Source organism: Sinocyclocheilus rhinocerous, unplaced genomic scaffold (assembly GCF_001515625.1).
Source record: "Sinocyclocheilus rhinocerous isolate Xijiao unplaced genomic scaffold, SAMN03320098_v1.1 scaffold171, whole genome shotgun sequence".
In the NCBI taxonomy this organism is placed as follows: Eukaryota; Metazoa; Chordata; class Actinopteri; order Cypriniformes; family Cyprinidae; genus Sinocyclocheilus; species Sinocyclocheilus rhinocerous.
In genome coordinates this window covers 929,435-952,537 of record NW_015642206.1, presented here as the reverse complement: position 1 = coordinate 952,537, position 23,103 = coordinate 929,435, and the positions used below count along the sequence as shown (strand labels likewise).

The following is a 23,103-nucleotide window of genomic DNA, read 5'->3' as shown; positions in this document are numbered from 1 at the left end:
AGATTGCTGGCAACAGCCATTTTAGGATAGTTCAGATTTGGTCTTAGTGACTTAGGAGTCCTCTTCACTACTCCTAACCTTTCACAGATTTAGGAGCTAGTTTTAGAGCTAAAACGCTTTGTGAAATACTCTTAGAGCAAAAATTTAGGAGTCCTAAATTTAGGATTGACACGCCCATTATTTTTAAGATTTTCTCCTAAATCGGCGAGTTGTGAGCTACTTTCAGCCTTAAGATGTTTTGTGAATATGGGCCCAGGACACTATACTGAATGAAGGAATTGCAATTTGTAGACAAGGAGAAGTTGTGGAAATGAATAAAATTAATTAATTGTTTTATAATTAATTATAAAACATTTAAAGTAATTTCAATGTGTTATAAAGCTTTAAAATGTTTTATCAGGTAGAAATTGATATTTGCAAGTAAACAAACAACAACTTGTTAATCGCATGTAAATGAGTCATGTAAATTTACTGGTAATAAAAAGTGTAAACCATGTAGAACATTGTTATTGGAATTTAATTATTTTGATTGTTTATAATAAATTTACCAAATTATTTCACTATATTGCAACACCTTGTTTCTGTAAATAATTTTTTTTTTTATATAATAGCAGAAGTATCTGAAATATTTTGTGAGGCTTTCAAATTTGTCTTTGACAATGTCATGTCAAAACGACTGAGAACCACTCTTTGTTTTATTTCAGATAATGAAGTGCACTCAAACAACGGGGCTATGCCAACTCCGTCATTAGAAGAATCCAGACCACAAAGTCGAACATCCGAGGGTAACTTCATGAAGCCATTTAAATTAGAATCTCTCAGCCCTCTTGCTTTCAAATGTGTCTCATCCAATCAGAATCTAGAACTATGTGTTTTATAATATTGCTTCTACTTCAGCTGAGAGCATGGCAGACAGGCCTGTGTCATCTGAGGAAAGATCAGCGAGGTCGCAGACTGGATCAGACAGATCAGGACAAAGCAGCCCTGATGCTCTGACCACCGTCATGGCTGAGATGTTCATCTCAGAGGAGAACCTGAACAAGATGGAGAACATTTTGGACACCTGGAGCACAAACCTTAAGGTTTGCTTTGCAGTTATGTATTGTAAGCAGCAGAGTTGTAGTTAACTAAAACTAAAACCATAAAAAACAGAGAAATAAAATAAATGTTAATTGAAATCATCTGTTTGTCAAGGCAACATTTTCATTTAGTTTAACTTGATGTACTAAAATGACTTAACTAAAACTAAAATAAAATTAATAGAAATATATAGGCATATTTAAAAAAAATGAAAAATTTAAATGAAAAAAAAAACTTCAAATATGAAACTATAATAGTATTTCAGTGATATTAAAATAACACTGGTAAGTAGTGTTTTTCTTCATACTATAATGCATTATAGGAACTTTCTTGGTCTGTGTACAGAGTAATGTGATGATGGAGCTGAGGAAATGGAAACTGGCCTTTGTGGAGCAGCACAGACTGCAGCTTAAGAAGGAGAGGGAGAAACATGCAGCCCATATGGCTGCTGTAAATGCTGAGATGGATGGTCTGAAAGACCTGCTCAACACCTACAAGATCTCTAACCAGAGAAAAGATGAGGTGCACACAGATATTGATAATTAATAGACTGTTCCTGTAGTATGTATTAAGTGTAAAGTAAATGTAAGTAATTAGTAAATGTTAAATGTAAGCTTTGAAATTCAGTGTATGGGGTGCAAAATGTTGCTCTGTGTCAGTTTTTTCACAGGCTGTAAGTTCTGTTTTCCAGTTTGTCATCTCCTCCTTGGCCTTTGCCATCTGCAGGTGATCGTGAATCTGAGCAGGGCGGTTGACAGGCAGAGGGAGAAGCTGGAGCTGATGAGGAGTTTCACCCAGTGGAGACTACAGCAGTGTGCTGCCAGAGAGGAGGTGAGACAGGGCAGCTCAGACTGACAGCACACACACAGGGCAGATGTTTTTCAGACAGTGTTGTTTACTCCCGTCAGATTGATACTTCAGACAGGCTTGTGTTTTGTATTCATTTTCTTTTCTTGGAGAAATTGCAGTTTCACAAGCCTATCTGCGTTTAAAAGGATAGTTCTGAAATGTTACTAACAATATATTTCTGCCTCATCATTTGACCAAAATGCACACTGGATCGCAGTCAGAAGTTATTACAAACACTCAGTGGTGACTGATAGTGGTGACTTTTAAGTGTTGTATTAACTTCATTAATTGTCATGTGTAGCTTGAAGCTATAATTTTTCTGTTACCCATAATACAATAATTTTTCATAATGTGTTTTATCAAAAGAAATAGCAGAAGTTCGTAAGAAAATGTTTCGTTTTCTAAAAAGATTTTTAATTATAGCAATACAATTTATATCGGGATCAGAGGGATGTGGGTGAGTAAGCCATGTAATGTCAGAGTAAAGTAATGCCACAACTTCCATAACGCCATAATGCCACACATTGGTTTTGAGATAATCTTTTCTTCTCACAAAATCAATGTAATGGCAATATTTCCATTTGTTGAATGTAAGCTTTTTCATATTCCAAGCTTGCCCGCAGCTCTGGTGACTTCACGTGTTCATGAGTCATGAAAATTATGGAAATAAATATAGGAATTATTGGATTGTTGGACTTCAAATCAGTAGGGGTTAAGTAATCAAAAGTAAGTAGGTAACTAGCTGTTTTATGGATGATATCTGACATTTGTTGAATGTAAGCTTTTTCATATTCCAAGCTTGCCCGCAGCTCTGGTGACTTCACGTGTTCATGAGTCATGAAAATTATGGAAATAAATATAGGAATTATTGGATTGTTGGACTTCAAATCAGTAGGGGTTAAGCAATCAAAAGTAAGTAGGTAACTAGCTGTTTTATGGATGATATCTGAAGTAACACTTTATTTTAATCCTTGTTACTTACACGTTACATGTACTTACTATTATAATAACAATAAATTATGCATAATTACATGCAAGTAACCCTAAGCTAAACCCTAATCCTAAACCTAACCATATAGTAAGTACATTTAGTTAATTAATATTACTCAGTACTTAAATGTATAATTACACTTTAACAAGGACACCTTAAAATACGTAAAGTGTAACCAAATATTATTACTGAAATCATATTAGTAATTAGTTACACTACTAGTTACTGCACAAAGTAATATTATTACTGTAACTAGTTACTACCAACACTGATTGGGATTAATAAATATATTTCAAAAGCCTATTTGTGTTTTGGTAAATCTTCAACAAAGAAGTTGAAAGTTTTTTATTATTATTTTTATATACACACTCCCTGGCTTCATTCAAATTCTTCAGTCAGTTTTCAACAATAAGAAATGTTTCTTGAGCAGCAAATCAGCATATTATAATGATTTCTGAAGGATCATGTAACACTGAAAACTGGAGTAATGGCTGTTTAAAATTCAACATTTCCATTACAGGACTAATTACGTTTTAAAATATATTAAAATAGAAAAGTTATTTTAAATTGTAAAAATATTTCACAGAATTACTTACTGTTTTACTTTTATCAAATAATAAGACTTCTTTCAAAAACAATACATTTTATTATTATTATTATTATTTTTATAAAATATAAATGTTCATGTATTTCTGTGTGTTTCAGGCTCAGGGGAGCAGACTGGCAGAGCAGCACTATCATTTGCAGCTCAAGAGGAAGGTGTGGGCAGGCTGGCACTCACTCATCCAGAACAGGTGGCGGGAGCATGTGGAGAGAGCATGTTGTGCCAGAGCAGAGGACGTCTGCATGCAGCTCTCTACAGACTACGAGACCAAGATGGCACAGGTGATTGGAGCCAATACCGCAATTTTACTGAAAGTGTGATTGATTCCATGTTTAATAGGTTACTAGATTTGGACATTACATGAAAGTTTTGTGATTGTGTTTGTCAGCATGTAGAGGAGCTCCAGAAAGCTCAAGCTGAAATCCACAGGCTGCACACGGAGCGAGAGCGCTATGAGGACTCTATGAAGAAAGCTTTCATGCGTGGGGTCTGTGCTCTCAACATCGAGGCCCTTAGCATGTTCAACACTGGAGAAGCGGGTAGACTGGACCGTGGTAAGATGATAGATGGGTTCAGCTCAATTACAGTGGCAATGATCACATTTAAGGCATGATGTAACAGTTTAACATGACTAATTGTTACATTCTTGAAGTGTACATTATGACAGATACTCAGATATTTCCCTTGATATGCAAAAAAATGTCGTAAAACCTCTTCACATTACTGTTAAAAACCGAGGATTTGACAAAAGGTCATTTCTAAATAACTGAATACACCCTAGGCATGTCATTTTATATGGCAACTAAATCAGATTGATTGCGGTAATGGTTTTCTAGCCTTTGGCTTTACTTATCAAACGTTTAATATTCCTGCATCATAATCAACCTTTTTCCCTTCTGTTGTCCCACATGTAGCTCATACTGTATATACAATGAAATAAGCAGTAAAGGTAGACAAATGTTAAAGGTTGAAGTGTGTCGATTAGGGCTGCACGATTAATTGAATGCGATTGTCATGCGCATTTTGTTAAAAAAGCCGGTTCTGTAATCAGCAGGAAATCATCATCACGTGCTTTCAGATGGAGCAGAATTTACTACACACAGCCGTAGTTCACTGACAAGTTACGCAAAATAATCGCAGATGATTTTATTGCGGGATTCTGAAATCGAAGAAATCATTCGCGATAATGACAGCTGTTTGCATAGCTTCTCAGTGAACTACGGCTCTGTGAAGTAAATGCTGCTCCATCTGAAAGCATGTGAAAATACCACATTTAATAACATATTTTTACTCCAAACTCACTTCATAACGTCAGTCGAGTGTTTGAAATAAATCCTTCTGTGAGATGATGTGGCTTCTTACACAGAATAAGGCACGCAACATATTAATCTTCTGTTTATTCAGCTGCAGCAATAGGCATTTTCTGGGTTTCTTCTGCGAGGCGTATTTGGAGTTTCAGCGCGAGAGCGCCCTCTGGCCTTTGGATGGAGATTTACTGCTGATCACAGAACAGTGCTTCACTGAAAGATACGCATGACAATCGCTGCTTCTGTCGAATCGCGATCTCGATTCCATTTCGATTTATCATGCAGCCCTAGTGTCGATTTATATTTTTCTGTGTTAAAATACTTATTCCGGGGTGTGCAGACAACTATAAGCCAACTCAGATAATGGACCTTTTTACCTGTGAAATTTTACCAAAATTTAATTGTGACTATTCCTTTATTTTATTTATTTATTAAATTTTTTTTGAGGCAATGAGCATCAGAGAGAGAGTGTGAGACAGAATTTGATATTAAAAGAATGAAATCGGATCTGAAACAATAATTCAAATTAAAGCAGGGCTGTTACTTCATGTACATGGTACCATATTCTTTTTTTATTTTGCGAAATAATTTCCAAAGATCAAACCTTATGCAGTATCATGACTCTAGCCTTCATTTATTATTCTTTTTTTTTTTTTCTTTGTAGATGTTCCACTTCCAGGGGACGAGCCAAGCAGCAGCTCAATTCGATTTATATTTTTCTGTGTATTTTAACACAGAAAAATATTTATCATGCAGCCCTAGTGTCGATTTATATTTTTCTGTGTTAAAATACTTATTCCGGGGTGTGCAGACAACTATAAGCCAACTATAAGTTTAGGAAACTTGTTTTTTAAATAAATAAAAAAAAGAAATTGCAGTACTAATTCACAAAAAAGCTGCTTGGTTTGAAAGTGATTTCTGTTGATATCAGATAATGGACCTTTTTTGCCTGTGAAATTTTACCAAAATTTCATTGTGACTATTCCTTTATTTTATTTATTTATTTATTTTTTTGAGGCAATGAGCATCAGAGAGAGAGTGTGAGACAGAATTTGATATTAAAAGAATGAAATCGGATCTGAAACAATAATTCAAATTAAAGCAGGGCTGTTACTTCATGTACATGGTACCATATTCTTTTTTTATTTTGCGAAATAATTTCCAAAGATCAAACCTTATGCAGTATCATGACTCTAGCCTTCATTTATTATTCTTTTTTTTTTTTCTTTGTAGATGTTCCACTTCCAGGGGACGAGCCAAGCAGCAGCTCAATGGCCAATCACCCTCCACGGACTATCTCGTCATCACGGCTCAGTCCAGTTGTCATGGAGAGTCCAGTACATCTGGGCATTACAGAGGATGTAGAGGCGGTAAGACGTGCAAGAAACAATGCTTTGAACCCAGCAGTCATATTTAGCACTATTGTTTTCATATTGATATACACTGTGTATGCAATGCTCTTCATTTCAATATCAAGCTTGATGGAACATCATTACGAGATTGTAGTGTTTTCTTTTTAGTGTATTTACAGATGCCCTTTAGTTGTCAAGTTAACCTCAATTACTTCATTTAGGACCAAATGCTTGTATTTTCATTTTTTGTTTTATTTCCTAGAAAATTTCACATGACAGTCTAATCGGTCAGAATAATGTTTTTAAATTCTTGTTTTTATTTATCTCTCTCTCTTCAGGAACATTTTGTCTCTCAGCCTGGCTCAAGCACAGGCCCAAGAGCAGAAACTTTTTTCTCAACCACGGTGGTGAATTCTTCCGGACCACCAGGGGGCAGTACAAGCTCTTTCAGACAGGTACCACATTTCACTGCAAGTATATTTATAAATATATTTTATATCAACCCTCTCAACCCGTTTCTAACCTCTCTTTTCAAAACGTTTGTGATTACATTTATATATTTGTGTATCGAATGTTCTGAAAACTGCTTACTTTTAATGGCACTACTATTCTCTTCTTTAGGCGAGCACACGGATAGTAACAGCTGGCAAGCAAAAAGCCTCCAAGACAGTGACCGCTCGTTTGATGGGACGGCCAGAGCATAACCGGACGGGCCGCCCCCCTGCAGCTCTGCATGTCATGGGCGTGGCTCCTCCCATGAGTTCAGTTGTTGTAGAAAGACACCACCCTGTCACTCAGGTATCAAGAAACATCCCTACAGATGTCGAAGTGCATGTGATGATATCAAAACATCAAACACACATACTGTTCATTCAAATTTTTTCTTTTTTTTTTCACCATTTACAGCTCACTGTCGGCCAGGCAACAGCAGCTAAATTCCCTCGCTCTGCTCTTCAGAGTCAGACTGTCTCCAGTAGCAAGAGCTCCTCCAGCCAACCCAGAGGCCCCTCCTCCTCCACCTTTCACATCCACTCCATCAAAGTTGTGGACTAACACACACACACACACTCGTTCATTTATCTGTCAGGCCTTGAGTCTGGATATTGTAACTCAATAGTATTTGATTTGATAAGAGGCTTTGAATTAGATTAATACATTTTTAGTACTAAATGTAATTTATTTTTTCATAACATGAAATGAAGGTAAGTTGTTTTATACTGAAATTGCCAAGATTTTAATTGAAGAATCATTATTTATTACATGATGTGGTTTCTTTAATTTATTAAAGTTGTTTATCACCATTTACTTTATAATGTTTTACAAAGTCATAATCAAAATCTGCAACACTTTTCTGATTCCTTGTTTCAGATCAGTCAGCTACTGTATTAATTTGTACTGTACCTTAATCCACAGGTGGTACTAAAGTTAATTGTTGGATCAATTAGAAATTAAAGTGCTGTTTTTAGTTCATAGCAGTCTTTGTAGCATCTTGAATTCATGAAACTGTGCATTTCCGTGTATCAATGTTTGTTCCTTCCATTCTTATTTTTTCTGGGAATGAGAAAAAATGTATAGAATGAGATTTCACCATTTTGTTCCTTGCTCATTTTACTGTAAGGGACATTATAAAGACTGTGAAAGCATAAATGTATATTTTTTATGTCGCAAAGCCATATTACTTTTTGTATTAGCAACGCATCCCTCAGGACGTCCACAAACAAAGATAATAGACAATGAAATTGTGAACACATCCTACCAGCAATCTTTGTAATCCCAACAGAAAGCAGTGCTTCATACAGGCCTTTGGCTGGGCTGCTCCCTTCTATCATGATTCCATGAAGCCAGATCAGAAGCATCCTGTTCCCATGCTCTTGGAAACTGTTAGGACCTAGTACAACAAAATACTCAAGTTTTTAAAGGGATAGTTCACCCCAAAATTAAAATTCTGTCATTAATTACTCACTCTCATGTCGTTCCAAACCCGTAAGACCTTTGTTCATCTTCAGAACCCAAATTAAGATATTTTTGATGAAATCCGAGAGCTCTCTGACCGTCCATAGAGAGCAATGTAACTGAAATGTTCCCAGACCCAGAAATGTAGTAAGGACTTTAACGTTAAAATAGTCCATGTGGCATCAGTGATTCAACCGAAGCTATGAGAATATTTTTTTGTGTGCAAAGAAAACAAAAATAATGACTTTATTCAACAATTCTCTTTCGCGTCACCATCCTCTGACATTATCAAGAGTACCATGATGCATGCGTGTAAAATTTATTAATAAAATGTAAAAAAAAAAAAAATGTTAATTAAAAATAAATTAATTTGTGTTCCGAAGATGAACGAAGGTCATACAGGGGTGAGTAATTAATGACAGAATTTTTATTTTTGGATGAACTATCCCTTTAGGGCCTTATAGTCAGTATCACTGATTCAGATTGATCTATAACATGTTTTATAGATGTATTGTCTAGATTGCCTTTCTTCCAATGGAATTTTGAAATAATAATTTGACCATAATTATAAGTAGTTAAGAAATAAATATATGCATGATAGTCAAACAGATTTTAGTTTTATTAAAAATAACATTTTAATAATAAATACATTAGGCCTACAGTTCAACGGTTTGGGGTTGGTATAATTTTTGAAAGTTTTTAAAAGTCTATTTTAAAAACATTGCAATTTAAAATAACTTTTCTATTTTAAAAGTATTAATTAAAAACAGAAATAAAAAAATCTTGTTGACCCAAACTTTTAAGCAGTAGTGTACATTTCACAATAAAATTAGTCTCAACTTTTAGTTTTTGATTTAAAGGGATAGTTCACCCAAAAATGAAAATTCTGTCATGAATTACTCGCCTTCATGTCGTTCCAAACCCGTAAGACCTTTGTTCATCTTCAGAACACAAATTAAGATATTTTTTATGAAATCTGAGAGCTCTCTGACCCTCCATAGACAGCAACACATGTAATGTTCCCAGGTCCAAAAAGGCAGTAAAGACATTGGTAAAATAATCCATGTGACATCAGGGATTCAACTAATTTTACGAAGCTACGAGAAAACTTTTTATGCGCAAAGAAAACTAAAATAGCAACTTTATTCAACAACTCTTCTCCTCATCCTGTCTGCAGCGCATGGCACATTTGCAGGAAGACTGGATGAGGAGAAGAGTTGTTGAATAAAGTCGTTTTTTTTTCTTTGCGCACAAAAAGTATTCTCGTATCTTCGTAAAATTATGGTTGAACCCTGATGTCACATGGACTATTTTACCGATGTCCTTCTACAGTACCTTTCTGAACCTGCAACATTACAGTTTAGTTGCTGTCTATGGAGGATCAGAGAGCTCTCGGATTGCATCATAAATATCTTATTTTGTGTTCTGAGGATGAGCGAAGGTCTTATGGGTTTGGAACGACATGAGGGTGAGAAATTAATGACAGAGTTTTCATTTTTGGGTGAACTAACCCTTTAACATTGATGTTGTTGAACTTCCTGTTTGGGGTTTATTTTGATGTGTTTTTGAATATAACGATCTGATCCTAATGCATCTTGTCTGACCTGTCCACTGCTCCTCGATGGCAGCCACCTGATCATCTGTGAACTCCCAGAGCTCCGCCAACTTCTTCCAGTCATTGCGCTTGAGGTGTTTGTATGCGAGGTCCCATATTATATCGCGCACCGGCTTTGTGTCAGGAGAGTGATCTAATTTAAACGTCAGCGGTGATTCGCTGTGCAGGCTCTCAATAGCATCTGTATTAGTCTGAAAGGGTAATCAAATAACATCCAGCTCTGAGAAAGGCCAGATTCGCCAGAAGCCAGGTGCTGAAATTAGCACAGGTATATTTACAGCACAATGAATATTATGTTTGCTGTTATTCAGAATGATCAGTTTTGACATATGCAACCCTCGTGCAAATAAATGTGCTGTGGTGACCTTTCTGAATTGAATTATACATGTTTTAATACTGCATTACACCTCCTGCACTGGGTTTAATAGAAAATGACAGAGGTTATAGCAGGCCGTGACGTTTGGTGGGAGGAAAATGTGCTTCCCACTCCTTTACAAAACACAATACCTTTTATTCCACGGTCTGCTTTGACCCACATTGGAAATCTGAATACCTACCATTTGAAAATCGTGCTTCCATCTGAAATATCTCTCAGCTTTGATGATCATGTCCACAATAATCACCATATTTCCCCTCGCTGCCACTCTAAGAGTTGTTTTATTTTGCTGTGAAAGAAAATAAAAAGTACCAAAATAACTTCTCACAAATTGCCTATTTCTCTACGGTCTTTTAAAAGCGTTATCAGGCAGTGTAAAATGTCAGACACGGTCTGTCACCCTGTCCTGAATCTCCAGATCCACCCCAGCTTTCAGAATCATCTCCACCACATCCACCTTTCCCATCTCAGCGGCGATATGGAGTGCAGTCTGCCCCATCTGAGTGTGGTGAATGAATAATAAACTACTGAAACACGTGCATGCAGTGATAAATATCATTTCACAAACGATGTATGAAAAGAGATAACGCACATGATCCTTTACGTTTGGATCACAGCCAGCCTCAAGTAAGGTGTGGATTACTGGAATATGACAGTTCTTCACTGTCAGATGAAATGGAGTGTGCAATTGCTGAAATGAAACAATCAGTCAATCAATCTTGAAGGTTTAATCTAGCATTAGGGTATTTATGCTTAATATGGATTATACTCATGTTGTCATGAAGGAAAAAGATGTGTGTTAAAATGCTCAGTACTGGAGACCAAATATAAATATATATTTAAAAAAAAAAATATATATATATATATATTGAATTCAATAAGAAGCCAAAGGGGGGAAATCGCAATGTTTGAAAATGTCAGTCAAGTATTTTATACATTGTCAGTTTTCACTTTTGGTACTAATTAATTATTAATTCTTTTAGCTTTGAGGAATAATGTATCTGTGTTTAAAGCAAAAGCTTGAATTGGACATATAACTGTTCAAAAGTTCGGGGAAGGTAAGATTTTTATTTTTATTTTATTTATTTTTTAAATGCCTCTTATACTCACCATGGTTGCATTATTTGATCAGTAAAGTGCAGTAAACACAGCAATATTTTGAAATATTAGCACCATTTAAAATAACTTTTCTATTTTAATATATCGTAATTTTACCCAGTGATGGCAAAGCTGAATTTTCAGCATCATTATTCCAGTCTTCAGTGTCACATGATCCTTCAGAAATCATTCTGTTATTTGCTGCTCAAGAAACATTTTGTGTTATCATCAATGATGAAAACAGTTTGTGCTGCTTAATAGTTTTGCGGAAACCATGATACATTTTTTTTCCACGATTCTTTGATTAAAAAAAGTTAATAAGAACTGCATTTATTTAAAATACTAATCTTTCATAGCATTATAAATGTCTTTACTGTCATGAATAATTGTATGCATCCGTACTAAATACTAGTGTTCATCTTTAAAAAATAAATAAATAAATTAGTGCTGTCAAATGATTAATCGCGATTAATCGCATCCAAAATAAAAGTTTTTGTTTACATAATATATGTGGTGTGTACTGTGTATATTTATGTATATATCAATACATATACATACAGTATATATTTTGAAAATATTTACATGTATATATTTATATTCATATAATTTATATTATATATAAATATATTTAATATACAAACATAACATTTTTCTGAAGTATGCACATGCATGTGTGTGTACTTATATGTAAATAATAAATATACACAGTACACACAGATATATTATGTAAACAAAAACTTTTATTTTGGATGCGATTAATTGCGATTAATCGTTTGACAGCACTCAAATAAATAAATAACCAAAAATACAAATAACTTGCTGGCCCCAAACTTTTGAACAGTAGTGTTCATTATAGCTATCTATAATGTAACTTAATTCATTTGTATTAAAAATATATTGACCAGTTGATTAAAAAAAATCTTTATCTTTAATCTTTAATGACAATGTTTAAAATGCCATTCTTATGTAATGTTACACTATATGCTTAAGTTTAACTTAAAATTGACATTAGTGTCAATTCAGTAGCATTAAAACTTCAGGCAGCAGAAAAAAAACAAGGTTGAAAATTTCTTACCTGGTTCTGAGCATTTTTATGAAAGTGAAATGAATATGAATTTATTTAATAAATTAACAGTTAATTTAATTTACATAAAAGCAATAGTTACTCATTTTAATGCTAGTGGTGTTACAGTAATATAAAAAAATAAGAGTTTAAATAAATTTAAGGTTAAAGGTCATGTGTGTTCATGAGTTTCTACATGATAAATTATTGCATGAAAATCTGAAAAAAAAACAAAAAAAAAACTTTTATTTAAACAGTTGGGATTATTAGCCCTCTTGGTAAATATGAGCAAAGAATGTTATGAAAATACATATGCATTGTTTATCCTTTTGGTCTTTCATTCAAAAAATTCACAATTGTGAATTATTTATGTGAAAAAATATATATGTAAAATTATGGTTCGAAATATTTTCTGCAAGTTTTCTGAAACACTTGAAGTTCATCATTTGGGAGAAAAAATAATTATAGAGTAGTAGTAGATTTAATGTGGTATGTATTTATATGGAAATGCCACAGCAACTGCAGAATAATCCATAGAAATAATTTTTTTTCAAAAATGAATCACTGTATTGATACATTGCTTGTCATATTATCTGACAGTTGGATTGTGTGTTTGAGTGAGCTGGTGTTGATTTGATGGTTTTATGTATAGCGTAATTTTTAAGCGGATGTTGATTTTTTTTATTTTTTTTGTATTGGGATAGAACTACATGTATTAGATATAGTGTAAATTTTATTTTGAAGCATCATGTATGTATTATGTATAGATTATTTATTTTATATTTTTAGGGTAACAATTTTACCATCAGTCCAGGGACTGCAGATGCAAAATAAGCCTTCTGGCTAATTCTGGCACAATGTACATTTATGTATCATTGATGTGCATTGTTCCTGTCAAATAAACCTGAAAATACATAAATTAAATGGTAAGCGAACAGCTCACCGTATTTTCAATGCTTTGGTCAGCTCCAGCTTGCACAAGTAACTTGAGGATCTCCAAACTCCCAAACCATGCTGCTAAGTGAACAGCAGTCAGTCCATGCTGCAGAAACACAGTATGAGCGTCGTACTGATCTTAAGGGAAACAGTGTCAATCATTAATGACTGGGCAAACATATACCTTATCTTGCAAATCTAGTAAAAATATATTGACCAGTTGATTAAAAAAAATCTTTATCTTTAATCTTTAATGACAATGTTTAAAATGCCATTCTTATGTAATGTTACACTATATGCTTAAGTTTAACTTAAAATTGACATTAGTGTCAATTCAGTAGCATTAAAACTTCAGGCAGCAGAAAAAAAACAAGGTTGAAAATTTCTTACCTGGTTCTGAGCGTTCATTTGGGCTCCACTATTGATGAGGAGTTTGACAATAGGAAAGTGGCCCCTCTCACAGACTGGATGCAGAGGACTGCTTCTGCTCTGAAAATCATCACAGGTAACCATTCTCTAAGAAACAATGCTGAATATGTTTAATACTTCATGGTTAAAACATTGTCAATAATGGTAAAAAAAACGTTGCCCTCAAAAGAGATGTATGAAATCATCACCTCTGTACATACTCAGTACATACTAAGGTGAAGATGTTTGGGTCACACTGTGCCTCCAGCAGGGCTTGTACACAGTCCTCATGAGCTCCATCTGCAGCCAGATACAGAGCGGTCTGTCCTGCCTACACACCGCACATACATCACATCAATGTGTGTGTGCATTTTCTGTGTTGAGAAGGATCTGTTACATTAAATAGGACAGATTTTTACCTGGTTGACCTCATTGCGAATGTTAAAGTTGTCTAGAAGTAACTGCAGCGCTTCACATTGACCATTTTTGGCTGCCAGATGCAGAGGTGTGTCCCCAACCTGTCAATCAAACCAGAGAAAACCAGGCCCTGCTGAACAAATTATTACAGCTACAACACATACTTTTCTGTGAATTAAAAAAGCATCTACAAACTGAAGGATGTAATAAATGAACCTTATTTTCCTCCATGGCGGCCATGTTGTAAGGCTCCTCCATCAGCATCTGTAGCATGCGAACACAGCCGTGTGCCGCGGCCAGGGCAAAAAGCCTGTTACCATACTGACAGAAAAACAACATGCAAACTTTATGTTTGAGTGTTTCGTTTTATTCTGGTTCTTGCTTTTATTGTAACTGCTGTTTCCTTACTTGGTCTTCTTTGTCAAGTTCTCCCATTTGCAAGTCATCAACAATGTAAGCTACAATATCAGTGTGATTGTTCATGGCAGCGCAGTGCATCATGTTCAGACCCTCCTGAACACAGAATATTTACATTTATGTCCTAAATGCATTATGAATAAGCCATATGAGGTGTTACACAATTGCAGCGGCAGATGTTGTCACTCACTTATAGAGGGCGTCTGCAGTGTACACAATTCAAATGGAAAACAAATATAATTTAAAACACTTAGAATAATACACAACATTAGAATCCTTTTTACAATATCTTGCAAATCTAGTTTGGCTCTCCTTCGAAGGAGCACATCAACAGCTTCCACATTTCTGAAGGCCACAGCATAATGAAGAGCAGTTCGACCGTGCTGACATGAGACACAAATTCATAAGAACTGCTCAGAGACGGTGAACAAACACGTCTGTATTTGCTACTGTGCAAATTCTGCTCTTAAACACCCATCACACATGTGTGTAAGTGAGCTAAGAGCAGTTTATTGACATACCACATTCTTGGAGTTGACATTAACGCCTCTCCCGAGAAGCTTCATGCCCTCCACGTCGTTTCTCTTTGCTGCTTCTATGAAGTCTTTCTCAACCTCCAACACTGTAGGTTGAATGATCAGTTGAATACTAGTAGGCTACTTTACATAAAAGGTATGAAACAGCGATGTATTAGATGGCATGATTATCATGTTTATATTGGTTCGACATGGTATTTACATAGTACTCACTATGGTTTTACCATGGTACTATGTTTCAAAACCATGGTATTTTTTTTTCTAGAGCAGTTTTTAATTATGAGTGACTACAGGAAAATATTAAAGTAACTACTATTCTGTTTGATGTACAACAGAGATGTGTAAATATCACTGAGTACAGTTTGTGTTTTGGGTGTTCACTTTAAGGACCACTGGAAGACATGATGTCAAGTGTGATGAATGCTGAGTCAGACAGGCCAATAGTATGCACTTCAGTTACCGCTGAAATAACATTTGTGTGCTGGAATTCTAATCTGATTTCAATATTCAGAAATATTCCAAGTTCGGTACAGTTATAAAATAGGTTTAATATTGAAGGAAAACAACAAACAAACAATGACTCATACCTTTTTTCGTTAAAAAGATAAAACTAAGGTTGCCGAGGTGAGGTACTTAAAAAAGGAAGTGATCGTGATCGATTTCTGGAGTATTTACAAGCAGAAATGTGACGTTCGTAATTGTATAAAATCACTTATAAATTCTTCTGTTAAAATTGTATAAAATACTATTTCAATCTTTGTAAGTATTAGTAGTAACTTTGAAAGAAAAGTTTGGTGGGTTTTTTTTACACTAAGATCATGTTAACATACTTTTTTATGTATTGTTCAATTATGCTTATGTCTTCTTGTCTTATTGATATTTATCATTTACAGATTGGCCTCATTCACTTCCATTGTAAGCGCCTCAGGGTAATTTGGATATTATTTCTTTCTTTCTTTCCATGGACCGTGGTAAACCGTGGTACATATATTGTGTTTAACTTGTACTGAACACTGAATATTCCTCTAAATATAGGATGGAAAATGAATGGTAGACGGGCATCAATCTTTCCAGTCTTATGAATACATATGAACTCATAATTCAAAATAGAGGCTATTTTAGAGTAACAACTTGTTTCTTCAATTTGCTTGACAATTATTAACACATGAACAGTACTGAGGAATCATCATAACCATAAAATATATGAAATATCATTAGCACAATCAAGAAGGAAAATCTATACTCACACATTTCCTTACAGTCATAACCACCATCTTCTGCAATGTCCTTTGGCAGTATGAATTCAGTAAAACCTTTGACATGGTCTGATTTTAACCATGTTTTGGGATGAAGGTTCTCCTTTTTCCAAACAGGCTGCTTCAGTATGCAGTCTTTTATGGCTTGAGCTTTCCTCTCCATAGTACTGTACTGGTTGCACAGCTCTTAGAGTTGAAGACTTGTATTCTGTAAAATATACCAGGTGGATGGTTTTGTTTGCACTCAGAGCTCACGCCCCAAAGACATGCGCTCTCACCCAGAGTACATACAGTTAAATGGCTGATTGTGTACTGTGCAGATATAGGGAATGAGGTTTAAGGTTATTATGCATATATACACTACCATTCAAAAGTTTGGGTCAATATGATTTTTCCTCCCCAATATGAATACATTTATTTAGTAAGGACAAATTCAATTTATCGAAGTGACATTTACATCTACAGATGATTTTTATTTCAAATAAATGCTGCTGTTTAAGTTTCTGTTCATCAAAGAACCCTGAGGGGAAAAAATGCATCTCGCAGCATAACTGTTTTAACATTGATCATAATAAATCATTCTTGAGCACCAAATTAGCATACCAGAATGATTTATGAAAGATCATGTGATACTGAAGACTTAAAATAAAAAATGTTTCACAATATTGCTTTTGTAACTGTATTTTTAATCAAATAAATGCAGTCTTGGTGAACATAAGAGACTTCTGTCAAAAACATTTAATAATTCTTACTGAACATTTGAATGGAAGTGTACTTTACAATGATATAAATAACATCCTAGCATTTATCATGGAAAGAGAGAATTGATGAATAAACAACAACAAGAGTAAAGCTGTTTAAATAGTTTCCAAACAAAGAAAAACAACCTGATATATTTCCATACTGACACAAAGCAACATTAAATGAGATTAAGAGAACAATGTTTTTGTTCATTTATTTTTGGTGCAAATTAGATAGCCTATATACTGTACATGCAGAATTGTAAAAATGTATCAATTATGATACTTGAAAATATTTATTATTTAGATGGTAAGCCTTATGTCATGGTTTATAAAGTGCTTTACAATATCCATACAAAATTAAATGCTCATTTCTATTTATGCATAGAATAAAATAATTTCACTCATATATAAATGTACATGTAACATCAATGATCTACACAAACACTGAAAGAGGCAAGTCCAAAAGTATAAATTTGAAGTACAATATGAAGCATTTTTCCACCACACAAATACACATTTCAATAAATACAACCGTTTTTCAGCTTTGTGTCAGAGTATATCATCTGAAACATCTCTTATCAGAAGTCATCTTATTAAACACCTGATTTTCTTCACCATACAAGAATCTTCTTACTTGTTCCATCAAAATATTCCCTCAAGTGAATCCAGCAAAATCCTTATGGATTATAAAGTCTCTTCTTCATAAATTAAATCTCTCTGGATTTGTAAAAGAATTAGACTTTCTGTCCGGCATTGCCTTTGAAGAACTTGTCGATCGTGTGTTTTGTGCTCAACACTTTGGGTTTTTTCGAGGGAGGAAGAGGAGATGATCCCTGCCTGTAGTTACAATGGAGAATACATAAATATCATGAGACACAAAAATAATACACATTAGTGTTAGAGTTTAGGGCTGGTAAGATTTGTTTAATGTTCATGAATAAAGCCACTTAATGCCAATTTACTGCTCAAGAAACATTTCTTATTATTATCAATGTTAAAAACAGTTGTGCAGCTTGATATTTTTGTGTAACCTGTGATACATTTTCAAGATTCTTTGATGAATAGAAAGTTAACAAAAAGACAGAAATATTCTGTAACACTATAAATGACTTCACTGTCACTTTTGATCAATTTATTGCATCCTTGCTCAAATAAAAGTATTAATATTTAAAAAAAAATCTTACTGACCTCAAACTTTTTAAACATTTGTGTACATTCAAATTGCGTTCTTACAATATTGTACTATTGCCTTTTACAGTTAAATACCTTTTGCTTTTTTCTCTCACTTTAGAAACTCTTCCCTGGTCCCCCAGTTGGCCTATAAAAAACAAAACAACAAAAGTATTATAATCATTTCCTTTCCTTACTTGTCATGGTATGGTTATTGTTACCAAATGCGATTCCTTGAATTCTTCATTTTTGGTCACACTTTATTTTAAGGTCCAATTCTCACTAATAACAAACCATTAACTATGACTTTTTCCTCAATAAACCCCTAATTTGCAGCTTATTAATAGTTAGTAAGGTAGTTGTTACGTTTATGTACTGGGTAGGACTAGGGATGTAGAATATGGTCATGCAGATATAAGTACTAATAAACAGCCAATATGTTAATAATAGGCATACTAATAAGCAACTAGTTAATAGTGAGAATTGGTCCCTATACTAAAGAGTTGATTATTATTCTTTTTTTTTGCACTGACCTCGTACGCTCTTGAGTGCTGGTTCATCTGAATGACCCACAGGAGGATGAGATTCTCTAAACTCCAGCAGAACATCCTGGTTGAGACACATATCCACATGCCGGTTGAAGAGCGCGAGGTCATCAGTGCTTTGCGGCTGACTGCACACGGGACACGTCAAAGACGAGCCGTTCGAGTCAGATGACATCTCTGTGATGGCCTCAAGATTGTGTGTTGTGGGTGATGCTTTAGAACTAGATTCACAAACAGGCATCTTCTTTTTAGAAAGAACAGAACGCTTTCCATTTGTTTTTGTCCTGTGACTAAAAAATGGAGTCTTGAAATCACCGTCTTCATCAGTTTCCACCAGTGGCACAGAGATGCTAGTGGACGGCTTCTCTTCATTACAGGATGGGTCGTGGCTTGAGGATTTTAAAGTCCTGCTTTCTGAACTTGATGCAGGTGGTTTGCGGTTGAGCTCTTCCTGTTCCTTAGGCGCATCCAAATGTGTGGGTTCATTATCCACCGCACTGCCCTTCAGACATTCATCAATATGGTTATTGAAGGCTGTAAGGTTTACATCCTTCATCTCTGTGTTGCACACAGGACAGGTGAGAAACGGCAGCACCTGGGTTGAGATTTTAAATGATGGCTTTAAAACTGCAGGTTTGTTTACGTAGCTTGTTGTGTCTGTCCCTGAGTTTGTATTTGACAAACTTTTTGCTGATGTTGTGTCTGACAGATTGTTTGTTGTTGGTAGATCTGTCTGTGTAGCAGGAGCTGCGTCAGCACTATTGTTTGTTGTGTCTGTACCAGCCGTAACAGAAATTTGTACCTGCTGCTGCTGTAGTCTTTTCAACTGTGCTCTTTGAAAAAACGATTGCTGCTGCGGTCCTTTAGATTCGGGTTTTTGCTCAGACACAGAAGGTACTTTCATCTCAGTGGCCTGTGGCTTTAGGAAACTGGCACCATCACTGTCTTCTTCTGCTTTGAGCACAGATCCAGCACACTGCGTGAAACTGCCTGAATCAGATCCACCTTTCTGCAGGAATCCCATTATACTCCTCTGAAGAGGTTTTTTATCTTCAGCGCTGATAAAGCCGGACACTCGAACACCTGTTGCAAAACACACATCAGAATCTGAATCGGAAATAAACACACGTAAGGTAGCTTCAGAAAGAAAAAAAAAAAGGATCTGATTGTATGGTCTGATTCTTTGTGCATGATGTCAAATACTGCAATGATGAATAAAAAAAAACAAATAAAAAAAAAACATGGCAAATATTGTATGTAATGATACAATAAACTTTAGACAAAACAAAATATTATGAGTTAATAAGATTTTATTATTATTATATATAGTTCATAGATTTTTGTTTAGTCTAAAGTTTATATATTTTATAGAAATTATATAAAGATTGTATTTTTTAAAAGTTACATTTATTTGGCATTTATTATACTTTATAGTTTAAGACTTTGACAATAAAGACTTTTATAGGTCTAATGTTACAAAAAAAAGAGATTTCATATAAACACAGTTCTTTTGAACTTTCTGTTCATCAAAAAAATGTTTCAGTCTCCACAAAAATATCAAGCAGCTTTGTTTTCAAGATTGATAAAGTATGATCAGCAAAAAAGCATATCAGCATATCTGATATCTGATCAAATAAGCATAATTAGAATGATTTCTGAAGGATTATAAATGATATTTCAAAATCTGATCAAATAGAAAACATTTTAAACTTACTGTAATTACAGTTTTATGGTATTTTTGAATAAATGCATCCTTTGTGATATACATATATATGTATATGTATACACATTAATATTTCAAAGAAATAACGGAGAACAACTTCGAGAATAACATGAGGTGTAATATATACCCATGAGTCTTAGTTTTAGTGGCTGAGGGCTGACACTGTCAATCTCAACTTTGAGAAGGTCCTTAGCAGCAGCAAAGATCTCCTCCTCAGTGCAGACAGCGTACTGCAGCGTAAACGCTCTGGTCTTCACTTCAAATTTGACGTTCTTCAGCTTCAAAGTAACAGTTTTGCCCTATAGTACAAACACAAATACATTCCATCTTATGAATGCAAGACCAATATTTCTGCATGTTTACATTTATACTAATTGTGTATGGAGTTTATTTGACATGTTTCTGCACATCATAAACTACGTGGAAATCATTCAGGGTGTTATACAGACATGTTTATAATGCTTAAAACATCCAATAAGTAGGGAAGTGAAACAATTGAGAAGATGTTCCTATACAACACACATAAATAGAATATATACTGTATATATATATATCTTCGAAAAAACATCTGCAAAAGCAACTCTAGTACATAATAATAATAATGTTGATGTTCATACCAAAGCATCTGAGATTTACCAATCAAAAGATAAATAGTTCAGAGTGATATGCAAGTTTTTGCTGGCTATTTCCGACACTCAGTATAAAGGTGAGAGAAGCTACTTTTGGTCTGAAACCCAGGTACCTTAAGGCCCTCCCGCTGAAGGTCCTGTGCTAAGTCCTGACAGAGATCTCTGCACAGGGAATACTGCTCCTCTGCATCACTCATCTCCACAAACGTCCTAAAAGAAAGAGAGAATAGAAATAACACAAATAAATTGAGGGAAAGTAGAAACAGAATGTTGATTTCAAGTTTACAGACATGTTTGGATCTGAAACATGTGGTGAAGACTGGAGAAAACTTTGAGCAGATTACCTCTCAGTGCTCATGCTTTTTCTCTCTGAGTCCCTGAAACAAAAGAATATTTTTCCCATGAAATATTAGAATAAAAATCTTATTCTGAATCCAAAAAATCACTATGCAAAAATTTGACACTGCAAGACTAAAAAAAACACACCTCTCTATACACGTGGAGCCCAAACCCAAAGATATGTGAAGGAAATTATGCCAGGAGGTTCCCGAAAAAAGCAGGGAGAGTAGCGCAATCTGCTGGCCCAGTTGGTCACAGTTGACAATACCCAAAGCAGCCAGCATCTTCTCAGTAACCTTGCCAACACCAGACACCTGGAATAAATATACAACAATATTAGGCCACATTAATGAGCTATAAGACTGTTATAGATAAACAGGTCAGACGGACCTTTCTGACAGGAAGATCCTTCATAAACTCCATCACAACTTGTCTCTCAGGAGGAATTCGGTACTCGCCATTGGGCTTGTTCTTATCACTGCATACTTTTGCAAGCATCATGTTTGGGGCAATGCCTATAAGAGAGATCAAACAAGGAAAAACATACTCTTTATTTCTTACATAATGTGTGAAGACTGTACTGTATATGCTTACGTTTGCAATTTAAGTAGGGCTGTGCAAAAATTTTTATGCGATTTTCATGCGCATCTCGTCAATAAAGCTGCTCCTGTGATTAGTAGTAAATCTCCAGCACGTGCTTTCAGATGGAGCGGCATTTACTACACAGAGCCGTAGTTCACTGACAAGCTACACAAAATCGGCAATGAATCGCCTGCGATTTTGAACGCGATTTTGTGTAGCTTGTCAGTGAACTACGGCTCTCTGTAGTAAATGCCGCTCCATCTGAAAGCACGTGCTGGAGATTTACTACTAATCACAGAACCGGCTTTACTGACGAGATGCGCATGATAATCGAATTCGATTTTTTGCACAGCCCTAAATTTAAGTATAAAGGACTAAACAAACCATCCAGTCTCTCACCTGCACTGGCAGTAAGAGATGTTTTCTGCTCAATACGGAAGCGCATCTCCCGCACAGCCTCCTCTGCACTTGTCCCAAACACCTCTGCTTTCCTATCAGCCCCTGAGAGAGAGGGCGAGGAGCTGGGACTGTCCTCGAACAGCACAGGAGACAGTTCATCTCTCTCTGATTCAGCCGCAGACCTGTCTGCATCATTTCCTTTAAAAGAACAGAACAAAAAACATTAATCAAGTTACTATAATCACTCATAACAAAAAAACAGACTTTCATTTTCAATGCTTTCACAAAGGAAAAATAAGAAAAATTGGACCTCTTTTTAAAACTAGCCCAGGGATTTTTAATCTTTTAGATGTTATGGACCCCCAAATATTATCATCCTTGTGCTAGGGACCCCATTATAAAATTTCAAAGGCAGCTATATATTTATAGTTAAATGTGAGTCAAATATTATTTTGAAAATAATTAGATTATAAATCTACACAAACTTTTTTCTACTTTCTATAGTACTGTAAAATATATTTTATTTAAATACAATATTCACATCTGATGTATGTGCTGAAGACCGAAAACAACTTTGAGCAGATTATCTCTCTTATGTATTATTTTTTAATTCATTTAAATACATTTTTAAATATATTTTAATAATTTTTTAATATGTTTATTCATATTAATAATATATTATTTTAATATTTATTATTATTATATATTATTTTTT

At 34.8% G+C, this 23,103-nt stretch overlaps 3 protein-coding genes across 5 annotated transcripts in view; 1 reads left to right on the top strand and 2 right to left on the bottom strand.

Moving 5' to 3' along the window:
• LOC107755745 (centrosomal protein POC5-like) overlaps positions 1 to 7,324 on the top strand; it is a 9,853-nt gene extending 2,529 nt beyond the window's left edge. The window contains exons 4-13 of the mRNA XM_016572638.1: positions 705 to 785; positions 898 to 1,082; positions 1,426 to 1,602; positions 1,807 to 1,911; positions 3,626 to 3,805; positions 3,913 to 4,078; positions 6,065 to 6,201; positions 6,522 to 6,638; positions 6,805 to 6,981; positions 7,090 to 7,324. Coding sequence (XP_016428124.1) covers positions 705 to 785; positions 898 to 1,082; positions 1,426 to 1,602; positions 1,807 to 1,911; positions 3,626 to 3,805; positions 3,913 to 4,078; positions 6,065 to 6,201; positions 6,522 to 6,638; positions 6,805 to 6,981; positions 7,090 to 7,236 — 1,472 coding nt within the window. The 3' untranslated portion in view covers positions 7,237 to 7,324. The remainder of the gene's footprint in view (positions 1 to 704; positions 786 to 897; positions 1,083 to 1,425; positions 1,603 to 1,806; positions 1,912 to 3,625; positions 3,806 to 3,912; positions 4,079 to 6,064; positions 6,202 to 6,521; positions 6,639 to 6,804; positions 6,982 to 7,089) is intronic.
• A 134-nt stretch (positions 7,325 to 7,458) lies between these two features.
• ankdd1b (ankyrin repeat and death domain containing 1B) lies at positions 7,459 to 16,560 on the bottom strand. Its single transcript, XM_016572602.1, has 14 exons — positions 16,250 to 16,560; positions 14,988 to 15,088; positions 14,751 to 14,849; positions 14,458 to 14,562; positions 14,266 to 14,370; positions 14,052 to 14,150; positions 13,865 to 13,963; positions 13,615 to 13,713; positions 10,720 to 10,818; positions 10,528 to 10,626; positions 10,309 to 10,416; positions 9,741 to 9,942; positions 7,940 to 8,071; positions 7,459 to 7,734 (listed from the first exon to the last, which is right to left on the bottom strand). Exons 1-14 carry the CDS (start codon positions 16,419 to 16,421, stop codon positions 7,679 to 7,681), a joined length of 1,575 nt encoding a protein of 524 aa, XP_016428088.1. The 5' UTR covers positions 16,422 to 16,560; the 3' UTR covers positions 7,459 to 7,678.
• Positions 16,561 to 17,256: 696 nt separating this feature from the next.
• The window catches only part of LOC107755742 (polymerase (DNA directed) kappa), a 10,657-nt gene continuing 4,810 nt past the window's right edge, over positions 17,257 to 23,103 (bottom strand). For all 3 annotated transcript variants that reach the window (XM_016572635.1, XM_016572634.1, XM_016572636.1), the window contains 9 exons: positions 22,389 to 22,586; positions 21,798 to 21,922; positions 21,555 to 21,721; positions 21,413 to 21,445; positions 21,182 to 21,278; positions 20,567 to 20,738; positions 18,705 to 19,799; positions 18,268 to 18,319; positions 17,257 to 17,838 (listed from right to left, as the gene is read on the bottom strand). In XM_016572635.1, the coding sequence (XP_016428121.1) occupies positions 17,736 to 17,838; positions 18,268 to 18,319; positions 18,705 to 19,799; positions 20,567 to 20,738; positions 21,182 to 21,278; positions 21,413 to 21,445; positions 21,555 to 21,721; positions 21,798 to 21,922; positions 22,389 to 22,586 (2,042 nt within the window). In that variant the 3' untranslated portion in view covers positions 17,257 to 17,735. The remainder of the gene's footprint in view (positions 17,839 to 18,267; positions 18,320 to 18,704; positions 19,800 to 20,566; positions 20,739 to 21,181; positions 21,279 to 21,412; positions 21,446 to 21,554; positions 21,722 to 21,797; positions 21,923 to 22,388; positions 22,587 to 23,103) is intronic.

Bases quoted from the DNA above. Each gene is read 5' to 3' on its own strand.
- ankdd1b (XM_016572602.1), bottom strand. From the start codon at position 16,421: ATGGAGAGGAAAGCTCAAGCCATAAAAGACTGCATACTGAAGCAGCCT. The intron at 15,089-16,249 runs GTGAGTATAGAT...TTCAACCTACAG, and splicing joins TTATGACTGTAAGGAAATGT to TGTTGGAGGTTGAGAAAGAC. The intron at 14,563-14,750 runs GTAAAAAGGATT...TTCTGTGTTCAG, and splicing joins AACTAGATTTGCAAGATATT to GAGGGTCTGAACATGATGCA.